At 47.6% G+C, this 19,224-nt stretch overlaps 1 protein-coding gene across 1 annotated transcript in view; it reads left to right on the top strand.

Annotated features, from left to right (window-relative positions):
• Window positions 1–19,224, top strand: part of LOC108929015 (glypican-5-like) — a 135,037-nt gene that overhangs the window by 22,969 nt on the left and 92,844 nt on the right. The window contains exons 3-5 of the mRNA XM_018743298.2: window positions 9,691–10,385; window positions 12,354–12,487; window positions 12,884–13,009. Coding sequence (XP_018598814.1) covers window positions 9,691–10,385; window positions 12,354–12,487; window positions 12,884–13,009 — 955 coding nt within the window. The remainder of the gene's footprint in view (window positions 1–9,690; window positions 10,386–12,353; window positions 12,488–12,883; window positions 13,010–19,224) is intronic.

Here is a 19,224-nt window from a genome sequence, read left to right as displayed (position 1 = left end):
AGGTATTAAACTCTGACTCCTTGCCAGGACACCCTGAAAGGGCTCCTATGTGCTCTGTGTGGAAAAGCAGCTCCCTGATGGTGACCCTTGACCCCACCATGTCCTCACCTCATCGACCGCAGGGTGGACCACTTCAGCAACCCAGAAGAAGTGTCATTGAAAAAACAACGTTTGTCGCTAAAAATGAACATATGTGAGACCTTGAAAAAAGTTTGCTTTGCTTCTGTGGGTTTGTGCTGGGACTGTTCAGCCTTTTTCAAAGGTTTGCTTTGTCATTATTCTCGGAGTGTGCTTCCTCCTCCTGCTTGGATTTGCCTACGCTCAGAGCAATTTGTATTAAATTAACTTTTATAAACCAGCTTGAGTCCTAGTCTTGCTGAAAAGGTGGAAGAGTTTGGTCCTACTGCTGAAGATGAGTGTCTCCCTCTAGCGGCCATGTGTTCACACGAGAGCCTTTTAATCATCTTTACAAACGAGACACAGCGGCTCTGTAATCAGGTTAGCGTCATTGCACTCCTGTCTTCCCGTCATGGGCGTTGTTCTCCTCTCGTCCAATTGGGGAGAAACAGAGGGCACGGTGGTGCTTGTGCGTGTCCAAATGGTATCACACAGTTCTGGAGTGGCACCAAACGGGATTCTGGGCTTTGGGTTGTTGAGAATGGAGCCACCACAGCAGTTGCAGCTTAAGCACACATTTTACCTACTGTGTGGATGCTTGCCCCATATCGCTGATGAAAGATCTCAATATACTGTCCTCATACAAGTGTGTTCAAGGCTGTGCGGAGTGGTCAGAATAACTCTCTAGAAGGTGAACTCGGAAACTGTCTGAGGTTCATGCGTTAGGGGAGAGAAAAATCGGCAAAGCAAGCATGGCTCTCTGTGTTCTGGCCTCGGCCTGACTATGCATGACAGCTGAATTAAATATTAAGCTGTCATGCGTAAGTAGATCGGCTTGCATTATTGAAAATGAGTAATGCAACAATTAGGCAGAAGGGATGAGAATGGTGGAGGGAGAGCCTTTTAGCAGTAAACAGTGGTTCTGTGGGCGAATCGAAGTGCGTTTGCAGCTCAATATGATGTATACACATGCCAGGGGTACGGCCGAAAGGACGTCGCATTCACTTAGTGGCGAAAATCATGCTTCAAACGACCATATTTAATAAGCCAAAAAAGCCATTTAAGACCAATGCCTGTGTTGGAGATTTTTTTTTAAATTGTCCTTTTTGTCCGTTTAATTTGTGAGGGTTTTTTTTTTTGCTGACTTTACAGTTTATGGTGAGTTGTAGCATAAAATGTACTATTAAAAGTGCCAGGTTTTTCGGAGGAATGCAACACAGATGCTGCACTACAGAATTTTTGCTAAACAGAATTTTCCAGTGGGGCTCACATTTCTGTAACTGTACCTGAGTCGTGTTGGAGGAGCCACATCTGTACCAAAGTTCACACATCTGCAGGTCTGGTATTCACTCATAGTTATATGGTGAATTCAGTGTGTGTGAGATCTCTTAGGTGCTCTCTGAACGAATTTGTGTATGTTATCTGTTCAATAACTAAAAAAATCTATATGCAGAGACTCTTGTAATGTATACTGGTTCATACTGTGGTACATGACTGACTGTACTCAAGAATCACATGTCTGCATCCAAATCTCTCCTTCTGTTGTCATAATACACTTTTTGTATTGTTCTCTGACATGTATGCTGCTTTGGAGAAAAGCGTCTGCTAAATGAATAAATGTAAAGTGAATATACACACGCGCACACACACATCGTCTGAGCCGCTCGTCCCATACGGGGTCGTGGGGAGCCGGAGCCTAACCCGGCAACACAAGGCACCCCAAACAGGACTCGAACCCCAGACCCACTGGAGAGCAGGACTTGGTCCAACCCACTACACCACTGCGCCCCCCTCTTAAATGTGAATATATGGAAATGTATATCACATATTTTTCGTAAGTGATGTTTACTTATTAAATGTATGCCCAAAATGGCAATTTTATGTTTCTTAAAAGTTTAAGCTATTTATATATGTCTCCCAGAACACTGAGGTGCAATAACTGTTGGAATACGAGTGGAAGAGTCTGAAAACAGCCCTTAATCCCTGATTATTTGTTTATTTCTGTGTTTGTTCAACAGGCTGCTGTGTCCTACGATGGACTCTTAACTACTGTACTTTATCCCGCCATATAATTTATTATGTAGATTTCATATTCCGCTTGTTAACATTCCTTTCATTTCATACAGTAACAATAAATAGGGTTATAGAAGTCGCTCCAGGTGGGGCTTTTTGCAGCCAAAGCTGACAGTTCCCTGTTTGGGGTTTTTCGGGGCTATGTGGGGTGGGGCTGAAGGTATGAGGATGGGCTGTAGGATACCATGTGGCATCCACTTCATCATTCAACATAAATCCACACAGAGGATTGATGTCTCCCACAATGGAAGATGTTTTGACTGGGGAGAACGGCTTTCCATTGAGGGCAACGTCTGCTAAGTGTGGAAGTGTATCATCTGCTGTGAGGATGAAATGTCCCTCAGCCCCTCCTGCAAAGAATCACATCTTCTTTCTCACACACACAAAAAAACACAGACACACACAGACATGCTTCAGCCTTTTTAAAACGCCTTCTCAGTCATGTGTCAGTAGGCATTGAATACGTTGAATGTGTTGCACCTCATTTTTTTATTGGAACCCATTCAGGAGAGTCTGAGTTTAACTGTTACCCCAGCAGAGCTGGCAAATAAATTTTGGTAGAAGAGAAATGGAATTCCAATAAAATCATTATTTGATTTGTATTTTGCTGTATCAATGTAAGCAGTATTTGTTGTGTTATGAATTTCAAAGATCGATCACACTATTTCAAATGGCTCTGGTAATGGCTGGGATCTCTTGGGTTCTTAGTAGCTGTTCATGTAGCTGATGGCCTTCTCCAAAGTGACTCCCAGTCCTTGGTTTATACTGGAGATGGAACGGCTCATAATTTTCTCATTTATAGCTTTCTAACTTCTACTGCAGCGACTGAGGATAAGTACCTTGATCGAGGGCATTGCAGAGGGAGCAGGTATTTGAATCCAGATCCTTCATTTTCAAAGCAACAGGTCTAACCTCCCTGCTGCCTGTGGCCCCATTTATATAAACATATAACCAAATTAAGCTAATTAGTTGTGTTATGATTCTGACTTGCACCTGTGTTCAGGAAGCACTGTAGGAAGGCTGAGATTTTGTAGTCTTTTCTCTCTAAATGAGTCAGTTCAGCTGCTTTCCTGTCTCCCGATAAAACCTATAATTTCAATTTGTCAGATTGTCTAGGGTGGTCTGAAGTGTGCTTACTGATTCTGGGAAGGGGAGCGGTACCCTGATCCTAAATCATGCTTTGCTGGCTGGTGCAGAAGAATCAACAAGCTACAGTGTGTTGAAAATGGCAGATTTATTAATACCAGATACAGTTTTCAATTACAAGGAAATATGCCAACACATCATACTTTCTCCATGTGGACTGTCTGCGGAAGCCATTGGGGTAAAACACTCTGTAATTTAAATGCCCAGTGGATGTACACCCATCTCTGCTGCCCTCAGAAATGTAACATGTGAATGAATCACCACGAGTTTTGTGTAGGGTGCATCTGAATTATTGTCCCTCTCGAGAACCCATAGCGTAGTGGTGGTCCAGCCGGGTCTTCAGGACGAGGAGGGGTGGCCAGTCAAGTATGCATCCCATGGGTAACGGCTGGTGGAGAATAATCTATGTGGGTCAGAATGGCACCACTTGGTGTAGTTCCACTGTCAAGGGGCAGCTGCTAGCATAGTGGTTATAAGTTCTACTGCCTTGTAACCTAGAGCTCACAGGTTCAAATCCCACTTACTGTCACATCCTTCAGCGATGTGGCTTCCCTGGATTGCTTCAGTAAAACTTATAAAACTGCATAAATGGGTAAATGAATGTAGGTGTCATAGGCTTATAAGTTTCTTTCAGGAAACGTGTCAGTTAAACAAGTAAATGTGTCACTCACAGCAGCACAGTGGAGAAGGACACCAGGAGCAGATGGTAGTGCAGTAGTTCGTCACTTTCTTGCAGTCGGAGGACCCGGGTTTAAATACTCACTCCTGCTACAAGACCCTTGAGCGAGACACTTTCCATGAGGTTCTGTAATAGAAATTACTTGGCTGTGTAAGTAGCTATGAAATGTAGTACGGAATCTTAGCCTTGTATGCTGCTTTGGAAAGAGTTATCAGCCAAATTGATTGGTTGGTTGACTGAGCTGTTGATTGTTTGATTGATTTCATCCTCTGCTTAAACAGATCCTTCATAAATGTAGCATCATTGCATTCACATTAATGTCTGTGTATGGCGATCTACCGATCGATTGATATGTTGCAGTTAACGTCTACAGGAGGTTTGTAACCAGAAAATTTTGTGTTTCTCATGGTGGTGCTGCTTTGCATACCTTTGGAGTAAACAAAACTGTGGGTTAGGTGGCTCTGCCTTGCTCTGATTCATGTATTTTCATAGTAATTGTGTAGCTGTATAATGGAATGACTTAAGCACTGGAGTTGTGTTCATTCACCTGACTTCCAGCACAGACTGGGAGGACATGCCCATCGCTGCTTTAACTTCTTCTCGTATTTGTCTATATCGCCGACCATGACAGCATAACTTTTTACTCTGAATAGCCATATCTCCCAAGATGTATGGAGAAGTCCGATTTCACGGGGCGATCCATCAACCCCTTTGTGTGCGATGGCATCGAAGGTGGAGGAGTCGTCTGGAGGGTGAACTGAAATGGACGAGGGCTCCCTGCAGGATTTTATCAGAGCCTCTGCCACAATAGGAGTGCAGCGGTGTCTTCGGCAACAAGTGATAAGCAAACGAACACTCGGGCGGCCGCCTTGGGTGGGGTCTTGTGTTCGTTCCCATGTGCGGAGTGAGGACTGGATCGCTGAAGAGAAGCACTGCAGGCCTTTGCACGTGCAGCTTTCCAGGCTCAGTGTGCTGGAACTGGACTTGAGAATAAAGGATCAGACTGAAGACTTGGGACCATCTGCTGTACCCTTGAGAGAGGTGCCGAAAATGCCCAAGCAAATATTCCAGTGTGTACATTGAGCAAATGAATGCAAAACAAACAAACAAACAAAAGCACATGCAAAATATAAATGCCTGGTAGATTTTTCAAAGCACACAAAGAGTAAAGCATATCTCAAGTACTTTGGTTCAGCTGGACCAGATGTCAATACCAGCAAGAATTTCCTGTTATGAGATGGCTTGCTTATGAAAAGCTGGAGCTTGTTGACTTTTCCAAGAAGCCAAAAAAGCTGACATTGAAATTCAGTGGCATAAGTGCAGTTTAGGGGATCTCCAGGGGAAAAAAGTCACAAGTACTGGTTAATAAGCGTGGAGCAGCTAGTAAATTGGAAAGCTTATAGAGCAACATGTGGACAGTGAGGGCGGGGAGGGGTTTCCATGCGTCCCCAGTGGTCCGCCGCCGGACCGTCATGTGTTTCTGATCTGCTGTGGATGCTATGTGTCTACAGATGAGGAAACACCAGGGCTCTGGGCCGGCGTTAGTGACATGCTGCGCTTTGAGCTTCGCCTTTCATTTTCTCACGAACGCAGGGGCGGCCAAGCTCCTTAATCACCGCTAAAGTGTTCGGTGATACAGAACAGTAGCTTGCGCCGGGACTGTTTCGAGATGTTAGCGACACAGAGCAGGTTGTGTGGTGTTCAAAGAAACCGACCGTTGCGTGGCCACTTGGAGGTTAATGCTCAGAGTTAAGAAGTTCCCACCAGAAGCCATTATTACCAGTCTCAGCGCTGGCTGGCTGTAGGACATGATGCTGCTTAGTTGGGCTATTGCAAGTTAAATGGTCATAAAAGTCACGGAAATTATTCTAAGATGTTTAAGTCAAAGGCTGCAGCATCAATGAATACAATGATTCCATTTTACATTCTTTAAGGGGTAAGATGTTCTGCGCACGATTTTTCTTACTTACTTACAAAATGAACAAGCTGTCGGCACGTACGCGCTGGCATCTCATACTGCGGAGAGTCGAGATACAGATTTTCAAAGATATCGTCTTCTTCACTTAAATTTCCAACGTTTCTGCTGGTTGTGGAGTAAAAACAAGCTGTTTTTACACAACCAGCTGGTAGATGTCAGTAAAACACACCCAAACTGAACAGTGAGTGATTCAACACACTTCCACAGTGTTTACAGCTTGTGTGTGGTGTTTGTAAGTGATTTGCAACTAGATGAAGGACGTTGCACTTATATTAGTCAACAGTCAGCATGGAACATGAGTTTGGGAAGAAACTGCATCTTTATTCTTAGTACTTTTACATTATTTTTTCTTTAAGAGGGGGAAACACCTCTGAGTTGAAGCTGTCTTATAGTGACCACTCATATGGTTTGCCCTGGTAAGAGAGGGTAAAGAAGTAGTTTACCATTGCCTTCTTCTGCGCACATGCCTAGGTTGAAAGAATTCTGTAAACCCTGCACCGGATTCAAACCTATACCCATATGAGCAACTCAGGAGTTGTGAAACACCAGGATTACCAACTCTGCCACCACGGGGCTTTCTTACAATGCGGCTCAAAGCTGATCCAAGTATTAAAATGAAGTATTTTTATTTGCTATAGTATTTTTTTTTTTTTTGTTTTTTTGTACCCAAGATTTTACAGAACCTAACCTGCAAATAAGTCACGGGACGTCCGCATTATAAACCTTTTATTGACTGTGGCACAGCCGTAAACGTGACCCTTGATTTGCAAACAAACCGAGGTATAAAGAGAGCTGCGGGTCTCGGCTGTGTTTGCAAGCAAAGGAGCCGGCGTACGGTACCTGCTTTCATCCCCTGCTTATACAGTCCGTTCATAACGTACTATCAGTATATTCACAGTACCGTCAGTGTGCGTTGTTTTAATGCAACACGCTTTTTTTTCCCTTTCGACACTCCAATTTTTATAAAAAAAAAAACTACTGTGACGCTCCCACAATGCCTTGCTCTCCCCTCTCTGTACACAGGGCACGCTCCTTTGTGCGAAACGATGAGCGGGATTCATTAGCGCCACATTGTAATTTGGTAAAACCTTTAAGCTGCGTGGCTAATCCCTGTGGGACTTGCAGTATCACTGTGCCGCAGAGTTTGGCCCCCGTGCTGTAATCCTTTTAGGAAGTCAATGTCTGGATGCTTAGGATCGCATGTTACGTTTGTTCCTTAATGGTTTCCATGCATTAATAATTAACGAAAAGACGGAGATGTATGAAGAGAAAGGCCGTTAGCGTCCTGGAATGTTCTCGGATAAGCGGAGGTGGTTTGTACTACAGTGTTGTGCGCGACGTGTCGGCTTTCCTTTAACGAAAGGGGGGGGGGGGGGGACAGAACATCAGAGAGAAATCTTAATGAAGCGAACGAGGTGAGTTTTAAAAAGAATTCCCATCATGGAGTGACCGTGAGTGAGGAGAATAGATGAATAGCGGAGAACAAAGCTGTCGTGTTCGTCTCATTCTGTGCATGTGCGGGAACGTGTTTCTCTGACTGGAAGTGTTGAAAAGACATGAAGGCCATGCATACACGCACGCACACACGCCCAAGCATATTATGCTGACTGTAAATGAATGAATGCAGAGGTGGGCACAGCACCAAGATTTCCTGTGATTAACTGACCCATAACAGGGTGACAGCACCTAGCGACAGGGTGATGGGTTGCAGGGGTTCGGAGGTCATCGGGATCGCGGCGGGCAGGATGGGGATGCAGAGGCTCCTCATCCTCAAATAATTGCACTCTATCAACCTGTGCCAAGTGAAACAGAGCTGTGCCAGGTTTAGTTTAGAGACACATGCAGAGCACAGGGCTCTTCCCTCACTCCAGAGCGCCAGGATGGTCTGTCCCAGTACGACACTGTGAGACACCCTGCATTCTGACAGTGACCAGGCATGAGGTTGTACAGGACAGACATGCGAAGTGTTTTTATTGTATTTTCAAATGGCTCCAATGGTGGTGGAATGACCTCCCTCTCTGACTCAGAACTGCTGAATCCCATTCAAGAAGGGTCTCGGAACACTTTTTGTAAAATTGATTGCCGAATATTGTGATCAACCTTGGACGGAGGTGTCAGCTAAACGTACAAATACTAACAAATTTACTGATAAAACCTTGATTCAAAGTAACATTTAATATTTTCAGAATAACTGTTGTGTGGCCTCCATTTACGTAATAAAGTTTGACAAAAGGTCGAATGTGTAGTTATTTACAGTATTATATTTCTGAGTAGAACATATGGTCTTATTCATGGTCCTTTTTTCCTCAATGTTAGTGAGCATTTTCTTACATAATTTGAACTAAATCACTTTTTAAAAAGAGGAAAGCAGTGACTTCCTCGTATTTCACGGATGTCACAAAGAGGCAGTAATACCACAAAAATAAAGGGCTGTAGTGCTTTCAGAAAGTATTCAGATCCCTCTAATTTTTCCACACTTTGTTGTGTTGTGGACGTATTTCAGAATGGACCAAACAGAATTTTTTTTTTGCCATTAGGCGACATATTGCTTTATAATAACCAAGATCAAACATGCTGAGGAATTTTGCAAATTTATCAAAAAGCTCCCATTTACATAAGTATTTAGACCCCCTTATTACGGCCCTCAAAATTGAGCTCAGATGCTTCATATTTCTTTTGATCATCCTTCAGATGTCTCTAGAAGTTGGTTATTGTTCTCCTGTGGCAAATTCAATTGATTGGACGCAATTTATAAAAGCACACACCTGTCTTTATACTGTGGCCCACAGGTCACAGTGTGTGAAGCAGAGTAAAAACTGAGACATCCAAGGCATAGGCATGGAAAAAGGTGTTTCTGAAAAATTAAGAGCATTGAAGGTTCCCGGAAATGCAGTTGCCTCCATTATTGTCTCATAGAATAAGTTTGGACCCATTAAGGCTCTTCCTAGAGTTGGACACTGAGGCCAAAGTTCTGGGTAGAGTAGATATTTTTTGTTTTCTTGGGCTCAACTTGGCCCTCCCATAGGGTCCATGTAGCCCACCCTGTTGCTGGTGATTGCAATCCGTTCTCTGTGGTCTCCTTGAGCGGGAAGCTTCTTCACATGCCCTGCTGCTGTCCCCCACCCCCAAGACAGATCTCTTGCTGCATGTAAAAAAGCCTGGGGAGATCTAATCAACTATTTTTCTAGGGAAAAACACTGTGGCTTCCATGGATTAAAGTGTGGCCTGAGGCTGAGAATGTGACGAACTGTAATGAGCGGTAAATCATCTATGGGTTTACAACGCCTTGATGTGACGATCATATGAGAGGAACAACTCGGTTCTGTGCATAGCACTGGGTCTCGGTAGCAGAACCAGGAAACACGGTACATACGCATACATGATACAAGGGCAAAAGGTTACTGTTTCGCTGGGGTGATCATGTAGCACTGGATGAGAATCTGCAAGACGGTGTCCAGATCAAATGTCAGTTTCTCTAGTGAAAGAAAGTTAGGCACATGGATCAATCGCATATTTATAGAGGGGACAATAACAGTAAAATACATTTCCTTGTCAAGTAGGGAAGAGTAGTCAGCCTACGTTCTACAAGTTCGTCTGAAGAAGTCTGTGTTTTGGTGTTACAAGAATATCAAGGAAACCAAATCAAGCTTTTTCTGAGTTTTCTTCTTTTGTGGACTTTGTCCTTTTTCTCACACAGAGGTGTTTGAGAACCTCGTCAAGCAGGCGGAGAACTACACGAGCACCCTGTTCACCAGTGCCTACCGGAGCTTGGCACCCGATGCCGGAGGCCCTGTGAGGCAGCTCTTTGGGGACATCAGCCTGTTGGCGCTGGGTTCGGAGCTGGAGGTGGAGGATGTGGTCCGGAGTTTCTTTGAGCAGCTGTTCCCGGTGGTCTATAGACACGTCATCGACCCAGATGCGACGGCCTTCGGTGAGGACTTCGCCGAGTGCCTGCGGGTAGCCGGAAACCGGTTGGGACCCTTCGGCGGGCTTCCCAAGCAGCTGGCTCGACGGCTCGGCCGCTCGGTGCCACCAGCGCAGGTGTTCCTGCAGGCACTCCACCTGGGCATCGAGGTCATCAACACCACAGACCACCTGCAGTACACCAAGGAGTGCCGGCGAGCGCTGCTCAAGATGCTCTACTGCCCCCACTGCCAGGGCCTGACCCGCAGCAAGCCCTGCACGGGATACTGCCTCAACGTGATGCGCGGTTGCCTGGCCAGCGTGGCCGAGGTGGATGCCCACTGGCGGGAGTTTGTCCGCTCCCTGGAGGACGTCTCCGCCGGCATGCAGGAGCACCTCGACCTGGAGCAGGCCCTCTTCGGCGTGCGTCCGCTTGTGGCCGAGGCGCTGGCGCACGCACAGAACAACGGACCCAAGCTCTCCGCACAGGTAGGTTTTCCCCACCGATCACGCTTCCCTGCGAAATTATGATGTGGTTGTTGTTTTTTTTTTTTTTCCCGCATCCTGGCTGCAGGTGACTCATGCGGCCCAAACTTTTTTCACATGGAAAAGCATTCCGGCGGCTGGGAAGAGACTCAGTCATCTCAAAATTGAGAAAAACAAACAAGTCTGTGTCCCTGTCGCTAAAGCGGTTTTGTGACCTCACCGGAGCTGTCTGTCTGCCTGCGAGGTCCAGACACCGCGGGGCGGCGCTGCGGCGGAAAAGTTGCGACCGCTTGGATGGGGCCCAGGCCAACCTGCGGCGGTTCGAAATCACTAACGCGGCCTTTCCTGCGCATTCCCAGCACACCCCGAGGGGGGGGTGCAGATGATGTGGAGACACTGGAACCTGCTTTCAACTCGAGGGAGGTGGGAGTATGTGGAGGAATCGGTGTGCTGTGTCGTGTAACCTGTCGCCATGGGAAGTGGGCGTGGCTAATAACTGTCCTTATACTGAGTTCATGATTTGCCATCAAGCAGCATGTTATCGACAGTCACTGCTACAGTACCATCAAGCGCAGGGGTTCGTGACCTGGGTTCCAATCCCTGACTACTGCTTCAGTACCATGAAGTGATACAGTTAAAATGACCCAACTGTATAAAGGGGTAAATCAGTGTACGAAGCTTAGTGTACAAACCTGACAGTGTAAGTTGCCTAAGGGAAGGCAAGTATAAGGTGACTCACTGACTACTGCAGTGACACTTTCTCATCTCAGCCACACGCAGAGGTTGTGTCTCCAAATCATGAACAGCTGCTCTCTCTCTCTCTCTCTCTCTCTCTCTCTCTCACACTCACACACACGGAGCGAATCCCACACCTATATTTAACCTAGTGACAAGTCTAGGAGAAATACCAACTGTATTCGTGGCGATGCCTTTAGAGAACTGCCAGCTGTTTTTATGGAGATTATTTTAGAAACTATATTACTGTAGAAGTTCTACTCAACTCCTATTATGTGTTTGTCGGCTGTCGGTTTTCAAAGCGGCTCCGTCCTCACGCTCGGCCTGCGCCCGTGTGGATCCGAGAGCTCGTTTTCTAGGTGGGACGCTTGTTTTCGCCGGGATGGAAATGCAGCCATCATCAGACTGCTCGTGATTACATTAACTAATTGCGTTAGAGTGCCGCGTGCCCTTCTGCACGCCTCTGTTAGCCGGGCTGCCGCCCGGGAGCTCCTGTCCTCGCTTCGGCTCTGCCCGCTGGTCGCCCCGCTGCATGTCGGATAGGACCGACCGAATCAGTTTGAACCCTACCCCTGGCAGGGGTGCTTCGCCGGGGTGCCGGGCGTGAATGGGACTTTCTCGGCGAAGGCCCGGATGCGGGTCTCGCGGAACCGGCCGATTTAGGTGCAGGCCCGCACAAGCAATCTCTGGCCGCATGATCAAAGTATTGATTTGTCGCCCCGCCTGCAGTTCCGCATACACCCCCATCCTGGGTGATTCTGTCATTTGTAACCATGAAAAGGCTTCTATGCATCCTCTGTGCCCAACCATAAAACATCCAGCCAGGGTCAAATGAGTCTGTGCGTCCACTGTAGCGGCACCAATTACTGGTGCGCTCATTACGGATGGTGCCTTTTTGAGTCATCGGAAAACGGTTCGGTCTCCGCTTTTCGAGCGTTCCTTATGAGAGCGCACGCGCAATCAGACGGGCGCCTTTTTTTTCACGATGGCAACAACGGATGCGTGGACCAAAAGAGCTCGACAAAGCGCAGGGATTCTATTGTGTCTGCTCAAAACTCCCAGTTGCTGGTTTTGATCCGGGACGCTTTGCGACGCCTTGCGTGCGAGACACTTGTGGGCTCCGTTACCCCGCGGGGGAGGCGCCCGACACCAACCCCTCCGGGGCTTGACTGCAGGGCTGAGCCGCAATGCAACGAAATAATGACGTGAATGATGACCCTGTGACTCCCCCCGCAGGTCAGCAAGCTGTGCGGCCGTCCCAGCAGGGTTCCGGCCCGGTCGGTGGGCTCCCCCCGGGACACCAGCCAGAACTCCATTCCCCTCAAGGCTCCCGAGCGCAGCGCAGAGGAGACCTTCAGCAGCAGGCGGAGGTGAGCGTCCGTCACCAGCGCGATCCGGGTTTGACACTTAAAATTCCTGCCGCGCAGTAGTTCAGCGTTCTTGTTCTAGAGCAAAATCCGCCAGCTGAACGCTCCCATCTTAACCTAGCGGTTAAGGACCTGTTGCCCGTATTTTGCATGATTCTTGCATGCAGTCCTAGTGGACGTCCTTGCTGATGCGGCTTAATCTAAAAAAATTCTCAAGGAATTTATGTGTTTCAGTTGATAAAAAAGCACCAGCTAAATGACACACTTCAGTGCTGGCTAACCCTAACCCTAACCCTTAATCCTAACCCTAACACTGTCCCTGGCCGTTGTCTCGGCTCGGGTTTGGACTCAGGGACCAGTACTCGGGTATGCTTGTGGACCCGCTTCCGTTTTTTCCAGGGAGTTCATCAACAGCCTGCGGCTCCACCGCACCTTCTATGGCGGCCTGGCCGACCAGCTGTGCGTGGGCGAGGTGGCGTCCGAGGATGGGCTGTCGTGCTGGAACGGCGCTGACGTCACCAAGAGGTAAGCCTGTATCCAGCGTCCCCCAAAGGCCCGGAATGAGAACTCAGAACCTGGCTGTCGTTGTACAGCATCCCTCAGACAGACCGGACAACATGCAAACACACTCGTTACACTTTGTGAAAAAAATTCATGATTATTATTATGATTTGCTCAATGCTTTGCTTAACTGACATCATTATTCCTCGGTCCTGGACATGTATTCAGGTAAGTATTCAGTACTGAATATTTAATGTTTTCATGTTTCAGATTCGCAGAGATGAGTGAATAAATATTTTATATTTAACAGAAATATGTTTACTCGCCGAGGGAAAAATAAGTTTCTTCTTAGTCATAAACCTGCACATTATGTCTTCCACACATAGTATGTTTAAAATGCTGGCCACATTTTTTTATTTATTTTTTTTTTGGCTTTGCAGAGGCTCCTTTTTTCACTGTCAGGCCATTATATGTTTTTAGACATTATGCAGTTAAGTACAGGGACTAATTAATTCTGCTTTTCAGCAGCCTGCCTCAATTTTGCCCTGTGGATGGATTATTGCTCTGCGGTGCACTTGATGGACGAAAAAATGTCCCTTTTTCCCCATTATCTGTGTCCACTTGACAGGTCATCAGTACATAAAATTGCAGCGTAAAGGGCCCGAGAGTCCTTTCTCAGTGCCGAGACACTAAATTAGATTTTACAGGGCGGGAGTCATCTGCACGCCGCTCCCGTCGCACTTGCGTGGTCATCAGAAAGGACCCCCCGCCGGCCGGCCGGCTGACACCACCCCTCCTGAACGGTGTAGCGTAAAGCTGTGAGTGGCCATGTAGACTAAACACAGGTGTGGCTGGGTGTCCATCCAAGCAGCGAAACCCAGCTCTTACTTGTGTGTGTGTGTGTGTGGGAGAGTGTGTAAGTGAATTCAGTGCTACCTGTACATTTCAGAGGCAGGGCTGCTACCAAGTGGCCAAATTTTGACATTGCATCCTGTGGAACTGGCCCATGAAATCGTATTTATTTCTCCGTCGGACGCTTCGTGAACGAACTAACGTGTCTGTTAATGTGCAGAGAAAATGAATGAATGTGGAAGAAGACAAACGTACGACAGCAGGAACGCTTGAAGGAGTCTGCTTTACAGCCGATCCATTTGCTGACCCCTTGGCTGTTGCTGCCTGTGGGGCAGAGCGGTTGTCCATGTGCTGTGACCTCCCGCACCCAAATCACACCGGTCACTTGCTTATTAAACTACGCTATTTGGAGTATCTCTCTTAGTTGAACGTTTGAAGATTTTTCTTGGTTCAAACCACCTTTGTAATGAGGAAATAAGCAGCTGGCGCTAGCTCTCGGTGATAGGTCGTGTTTCGTACTGTCTGGGTCCTGCCTGTCCGCTAGGGCTCCCTGCCGTCCTTTTCCATGTTTTAGCCTTTGGTTTTAAACGTTTCTTTTAAACTCCAAATGTGCGCTGGAGGTGGCACAGAGAGGATGATGAGAGCCCATCGGGAGAGGAGAAAACAGCCCCAGATCAAGGCCAGGTCAAGCTGCCCCTTCCTGAGGAGGTGCTGCAGTTTGGTCCTGCTGCCCTGTGTCATTGGCCTTCGCTGGAACGTCTCTGTTGGCTGGCAGCTTTGTGCAAGAACAGTGTCACCCTATGCGGGAATCAGAGTGATGAAACCCCACCCTGTCTTTTGGCTGGCCTTTAAACAGGCCTGTAAAGATGAGGAAGACTGATCAGGATGACTTTTTGTCCCCCAGGCCAATGTGCACTTCCGCTGATCCCTGGCAGGCACTGAATATGTCAAGTAGTGGGGAGTGTTGGAGCCGTCATCTTGGGTATTCTGAACACTTCCTAAGTACGTACACACACACAAACACACACACACACACACACACATTTTCAGAACCGCTTGTCCCGTACGGGGTCACGGGGAACCGGAGCCTACCCGGCAACACAGGGCATAAGGCCTGAGGGGGAAGGGGACACACCCAGGACGGGACACCAGTCTGTCACAAGGTACCCCAAGCGGGACTCGAACCCCAGACCCACCGGACAGCAGGACTGCGGTCCAACCCACTGCACCACCGCACCCCCTTGCACTTCCTAAGTATTTAAGTTCTAAATATACACACGCTGTCTGAGACCGCATTTTCCGAGCGGGATCGCGGCGAGCCGGAGCCTAACCCGGCAACACAGGGCGCAAGGCTGGAGGGGACACACCTAGGATGGGACACCAGTCTGTCACAAGGCACCTCAAGCAGGACTTCAATCCCAGACATACCAGAGTGGAGGACTCAACCAAACCTGCTGCACCGCCACACCCCCCAGATAATTTCTAAACACACACACACACACACACACACACACACACACACACACACACACACACACACACACTTTCAGAACCGCTTGTCCCATACGGGGTCGCGGGGAACCGGAGCCTAACCCGGCAACACAGGGCGTAAGGCCAGAGGGAGAGGGGACACACCCAGGACGGGACGCCAGTCCATCGCAAGGCACCCGAAGCGGGACTCGAACCCCAGACCCACCGGAGAGCAGGACCCGGTTCAACCCACTGCACCACCACACCCCCTTAATTTCTAAATATTAAAAAAATAAATGTTTATTGGGAAAGTAAACAAATATTATTGTCCATTAAAGGTGGCACTGAATTTAAAGGTGTCCAGAGATGTTCTGATATTCTGGACTTGATTTTCAATGACATATTGTATGCATTTAGGCAATTTTCAAGTTTGGTTGAGAGAAAAGGGAGATGCTCTTGTGATCCTGTGATTTAAATTCATGGTAACGAAGTACAGAGTCTTTCCGAGCAGATTTCAGGAACACGGAACAAGTCACTCTGGTTTTGAGAATATTTTCCTTCTGCACACAGAGAAGAGCCGTTGGTGGACTGACGATTCTGAAACTTTGGAGAGATCATAGAAAAGCAAGTTTTCCTCACTTTGAAAACAATGCTGTATGGACTGTTGTGAGCCATGATAATATAAGAAATAGCGTAGCATCACTAAGTCACTATGGCGCCTCGGCACGTGTGCGATGGCACTCTGACACGCAGCCTGGTGCGCGCCAGCTCCCGACACCCTGCCCCGGCAGACAAATCTTTGCTTTGATATTGCGACAAATCCTGTTTAAAGCTTCCATGAGATGTTTCGAATGCAGCTCAGTGCAGCGGTGATCCCCCCTCCCGCCTCTCCTCGGAGGTCCTGGAGCCCACGTGGTTCCTACGGTTTTCCATCAACTGCAGAAGCGTATAGGTTGGGCGGGGGGGGGGGTTTGGAAGACCTCCAGAGGGCTGTTCCTACTCGACTTGGGGGACCACCGTGCTGTAGAGCAGGGCGATCTCCACGGTGAAGGATTCAAACTGGGAAAACCTGTATTCCGGCAGCTTTCGACCCCTGTGACCCCTGCGGATGCCGCTCTTTCCGCCTTGGCTTTTCTGAGAACTCGTGAGAAATGAGTAACCCCCCCCCCACACACGAAGCCCCGCACCGGTATCCGTAGTGACGGGGAGGCACGCGAGTACCTTTGCTCCCTTCCGAGGATGTCTGTAAAGGCCAAGCGTCAGTCACGCAGCTCGGGGGTCAAGTCCTCAATCAGAGGTATTTTATTGAACTAACAGACCAACAGGCCGGGTGCTTCTCGGCTTCAATCCATTACAAATCCAGGAGCTCTTCCGTTCATTACCCCTCAGTAATTTTTCTGTCTCTCACAGATACTGTCATTTTTAAACCTCCGGTTGTACAAAGTATGTAATATTTTATACTTTTTTGTTTTTTTTTTTGAGCCGAAAAATCAGCCCGCACGCCTTGGAAAAAGACAAAGCGTTTTACAAAAGACATCACCATTTTTACAGTTTCTAATGACACACTATAATCCTAACGTCATCTTTTATTGCTGAAACCATTCTGGCTGCTCTTGGATGATGGCGCCGTCATGTGTAAAAAAACAATAATTAGATGTAGGCTTTCATGGGCTCCGCAGAAGCTCTTTATTGTCTTTTTTCTGTCCACTCGCCCTCCTGGGTCATTTTACTGTCCACTGCTGTTTCCAAATAAACTGATTTTGTCATTTATCCACTGAATTGTTTCTCGCCGTCTCCAAACTCCAATTACGTCGCATCTGCTGTTGCCAGACGACGAAGAATCGACTGTATAATTGAGCCTTAAATTAAAGAGTGTCGCAGGGTAGCCTCGTCCCCGAGTCCTTTGTATCACACTGCAGCCCTTGGCTCTCTTATGCTTTCCAGCAGCCAGAGAACCACTGGATAGAGGTGCGTCTCTGAAACAGTTGCAGCTTTTTCACCAACAGATTTAGCTGTTTGCTGTTATTTCCTCTTGTTGCTCTGTTTATTTTCTTCAATTCTGTTGTTCTTGAGTGACACTACGGTGCACAGGGCGCTTCACATCTCCTGGGCCGCGGGTTCGGACATTGCTCCGAATCTGGCTCGGTCCGTGTGGCGTGTGCATGTTCTCGCTGCGCTTGCGTCGCTTTCCTCCGGGCACTCTGGTTTCCTCCCACAGTGAATGATGTGTGTGACTGCCCTGTGATGAACTATTGTCCCATCCAGGGTTTACCCTGCCTCGTGCCCTGTAGCTTCCAGGATCGGCTCTGGACCACCAGCACCCTGCACTGGACCAGCGGTTATGGAAAGCAGAGAGAGATGGACGAATGGTAAAGTGTTGAGTTGAGAAGTGAGAAGAAACATGTCATTTGAATAACACAGTTGTTATTGAACAATGTGATTGCTGTAACGTGTTTGTGTTTTGGATGTTTGAGCTAGAAAAGGGAGGTCACTTTGACACAGAATGAGCTTTGGAAAAGCAGATTTTTTATTTATTTATTTTTTTTAAACCTATTGATTGCCGCTCATAGGGGGCGCTGTGGTGCAGTGGATTGGACCGGGTCCTGCTCTCCAGTGGGTCTGGGGTTCGAGTCCCGCTTTGGGTGCCTTGCGATGGACTGGCGTCCCATCCTGGGTGTGTCCCCTCCCCCTCCGGCCTTACGCCCTGTGTTGCCGGGTAGGCTCCGGTTCCCCGCAACCCCGTATGGGACGAGCGGTTCAGAAAATGTGTGTGTGTGTGTGTTGTGTGTGATTGCCGCTCCGTTGGTTGGTGTCTTCCTTTCTTTGCGTGTTTTCTATGTTGATACCGGCAGGTTGTTTTGCGGTTAGGAGCACTGATTGGTTGATCAATACTGCAAAATTGGTGGTGTTGTCTTTGAACCAGGGCTGGCTGAGTGAGCTGGGCTCCACTGATGTGAGATCAGTGGTCATCTCGAATCAGCAGTGGGATTTGAACATCTTCCAATTAACCGGTCCGGTTGGGGTTCGAGAGAAGGGGGCACCCTTCCTGTGGTTCTGTGCATGTGGGATCTCAATCAACGCTTCGAGAGGCCTGTGGCTCAGTTGTTGCTGAGGCAAAACACGGGGTCACAGCCACTACCTGCCGTCAACAAAATTGTACCGGAGCGAAAATGTGGGAGGCTCAGTCTTCTCCTCCCTGCTCCGAGTGCCGGTTACCTTCCCTGAATGCTAATATCCCATTAAAAGTCCATTTGAATTCGTGTGTGCCTGGAACTCCCATCTGGCCATTATGTCAGCAAACTCGCTTTTTTTTTTTATAAAGAAAAGTATAAAAATCCCAGCTGGTTTAGGACAGAGGCATCTGATTTATGAGCTCCATATTGACCAACAACAAATTAAAACCCGTTGTAATGTCTCGAAAAACGCACAAGTGAATGTGCAACGATTTTCTTAATTTTAATGGGAAATGATTTAATCCAGCACTGCACTTGTGGATGGAGGGGAAAGGGGGGGTTTTATGCTATTGAATCAAAATGCATTATGATATTTATTGACCTTTACCTCATGTATTTATTTAATTTACATTTATTCGTTTAGCAGACGCTTTTCTCCAAAGTGACGTGCGTCTCAGAGAAATACAATTTGTGCATTACATTAAGAGAAAGAGACATGGCTGCAGACATGTGATTCTTGAGTCAACTTAGTTTATTTCACACACACACATTTTCAGAACCGCTTGTCCTATACACGGTCGCGGGGAACTGGAGCCTACCCGGCAACACAGGGCATAGGGCCAGAGGGATACACCCAGGACGGGATGCCAGTCCGCCACAAGGCACCCTAAAGCGGGACTCGAACCCCAGACCCACCAGAGAGGAGGACCCGGTCCAACCCACTGCGCCACTGCACCCCCCAGC

Source organism: Scleropages formosus, chromosome 12 (assembly GCF_900964775.1).
Source record: "Scleropages formosus chromosome 12, fSclFor1.1, whole genome shotgun sequence".
In the NCBI taxonomy this organism is placed as follows: domain Eukaryota; kingdom Metazoa; phylum Chordata; class Actinopteri; order Osteoglossiformes; family Osteoglossidae; genus Scleropages; species Scleropages formosus.
This window is presented reverse-complemented; position numbering and strand designations above follow the sequence as displayed.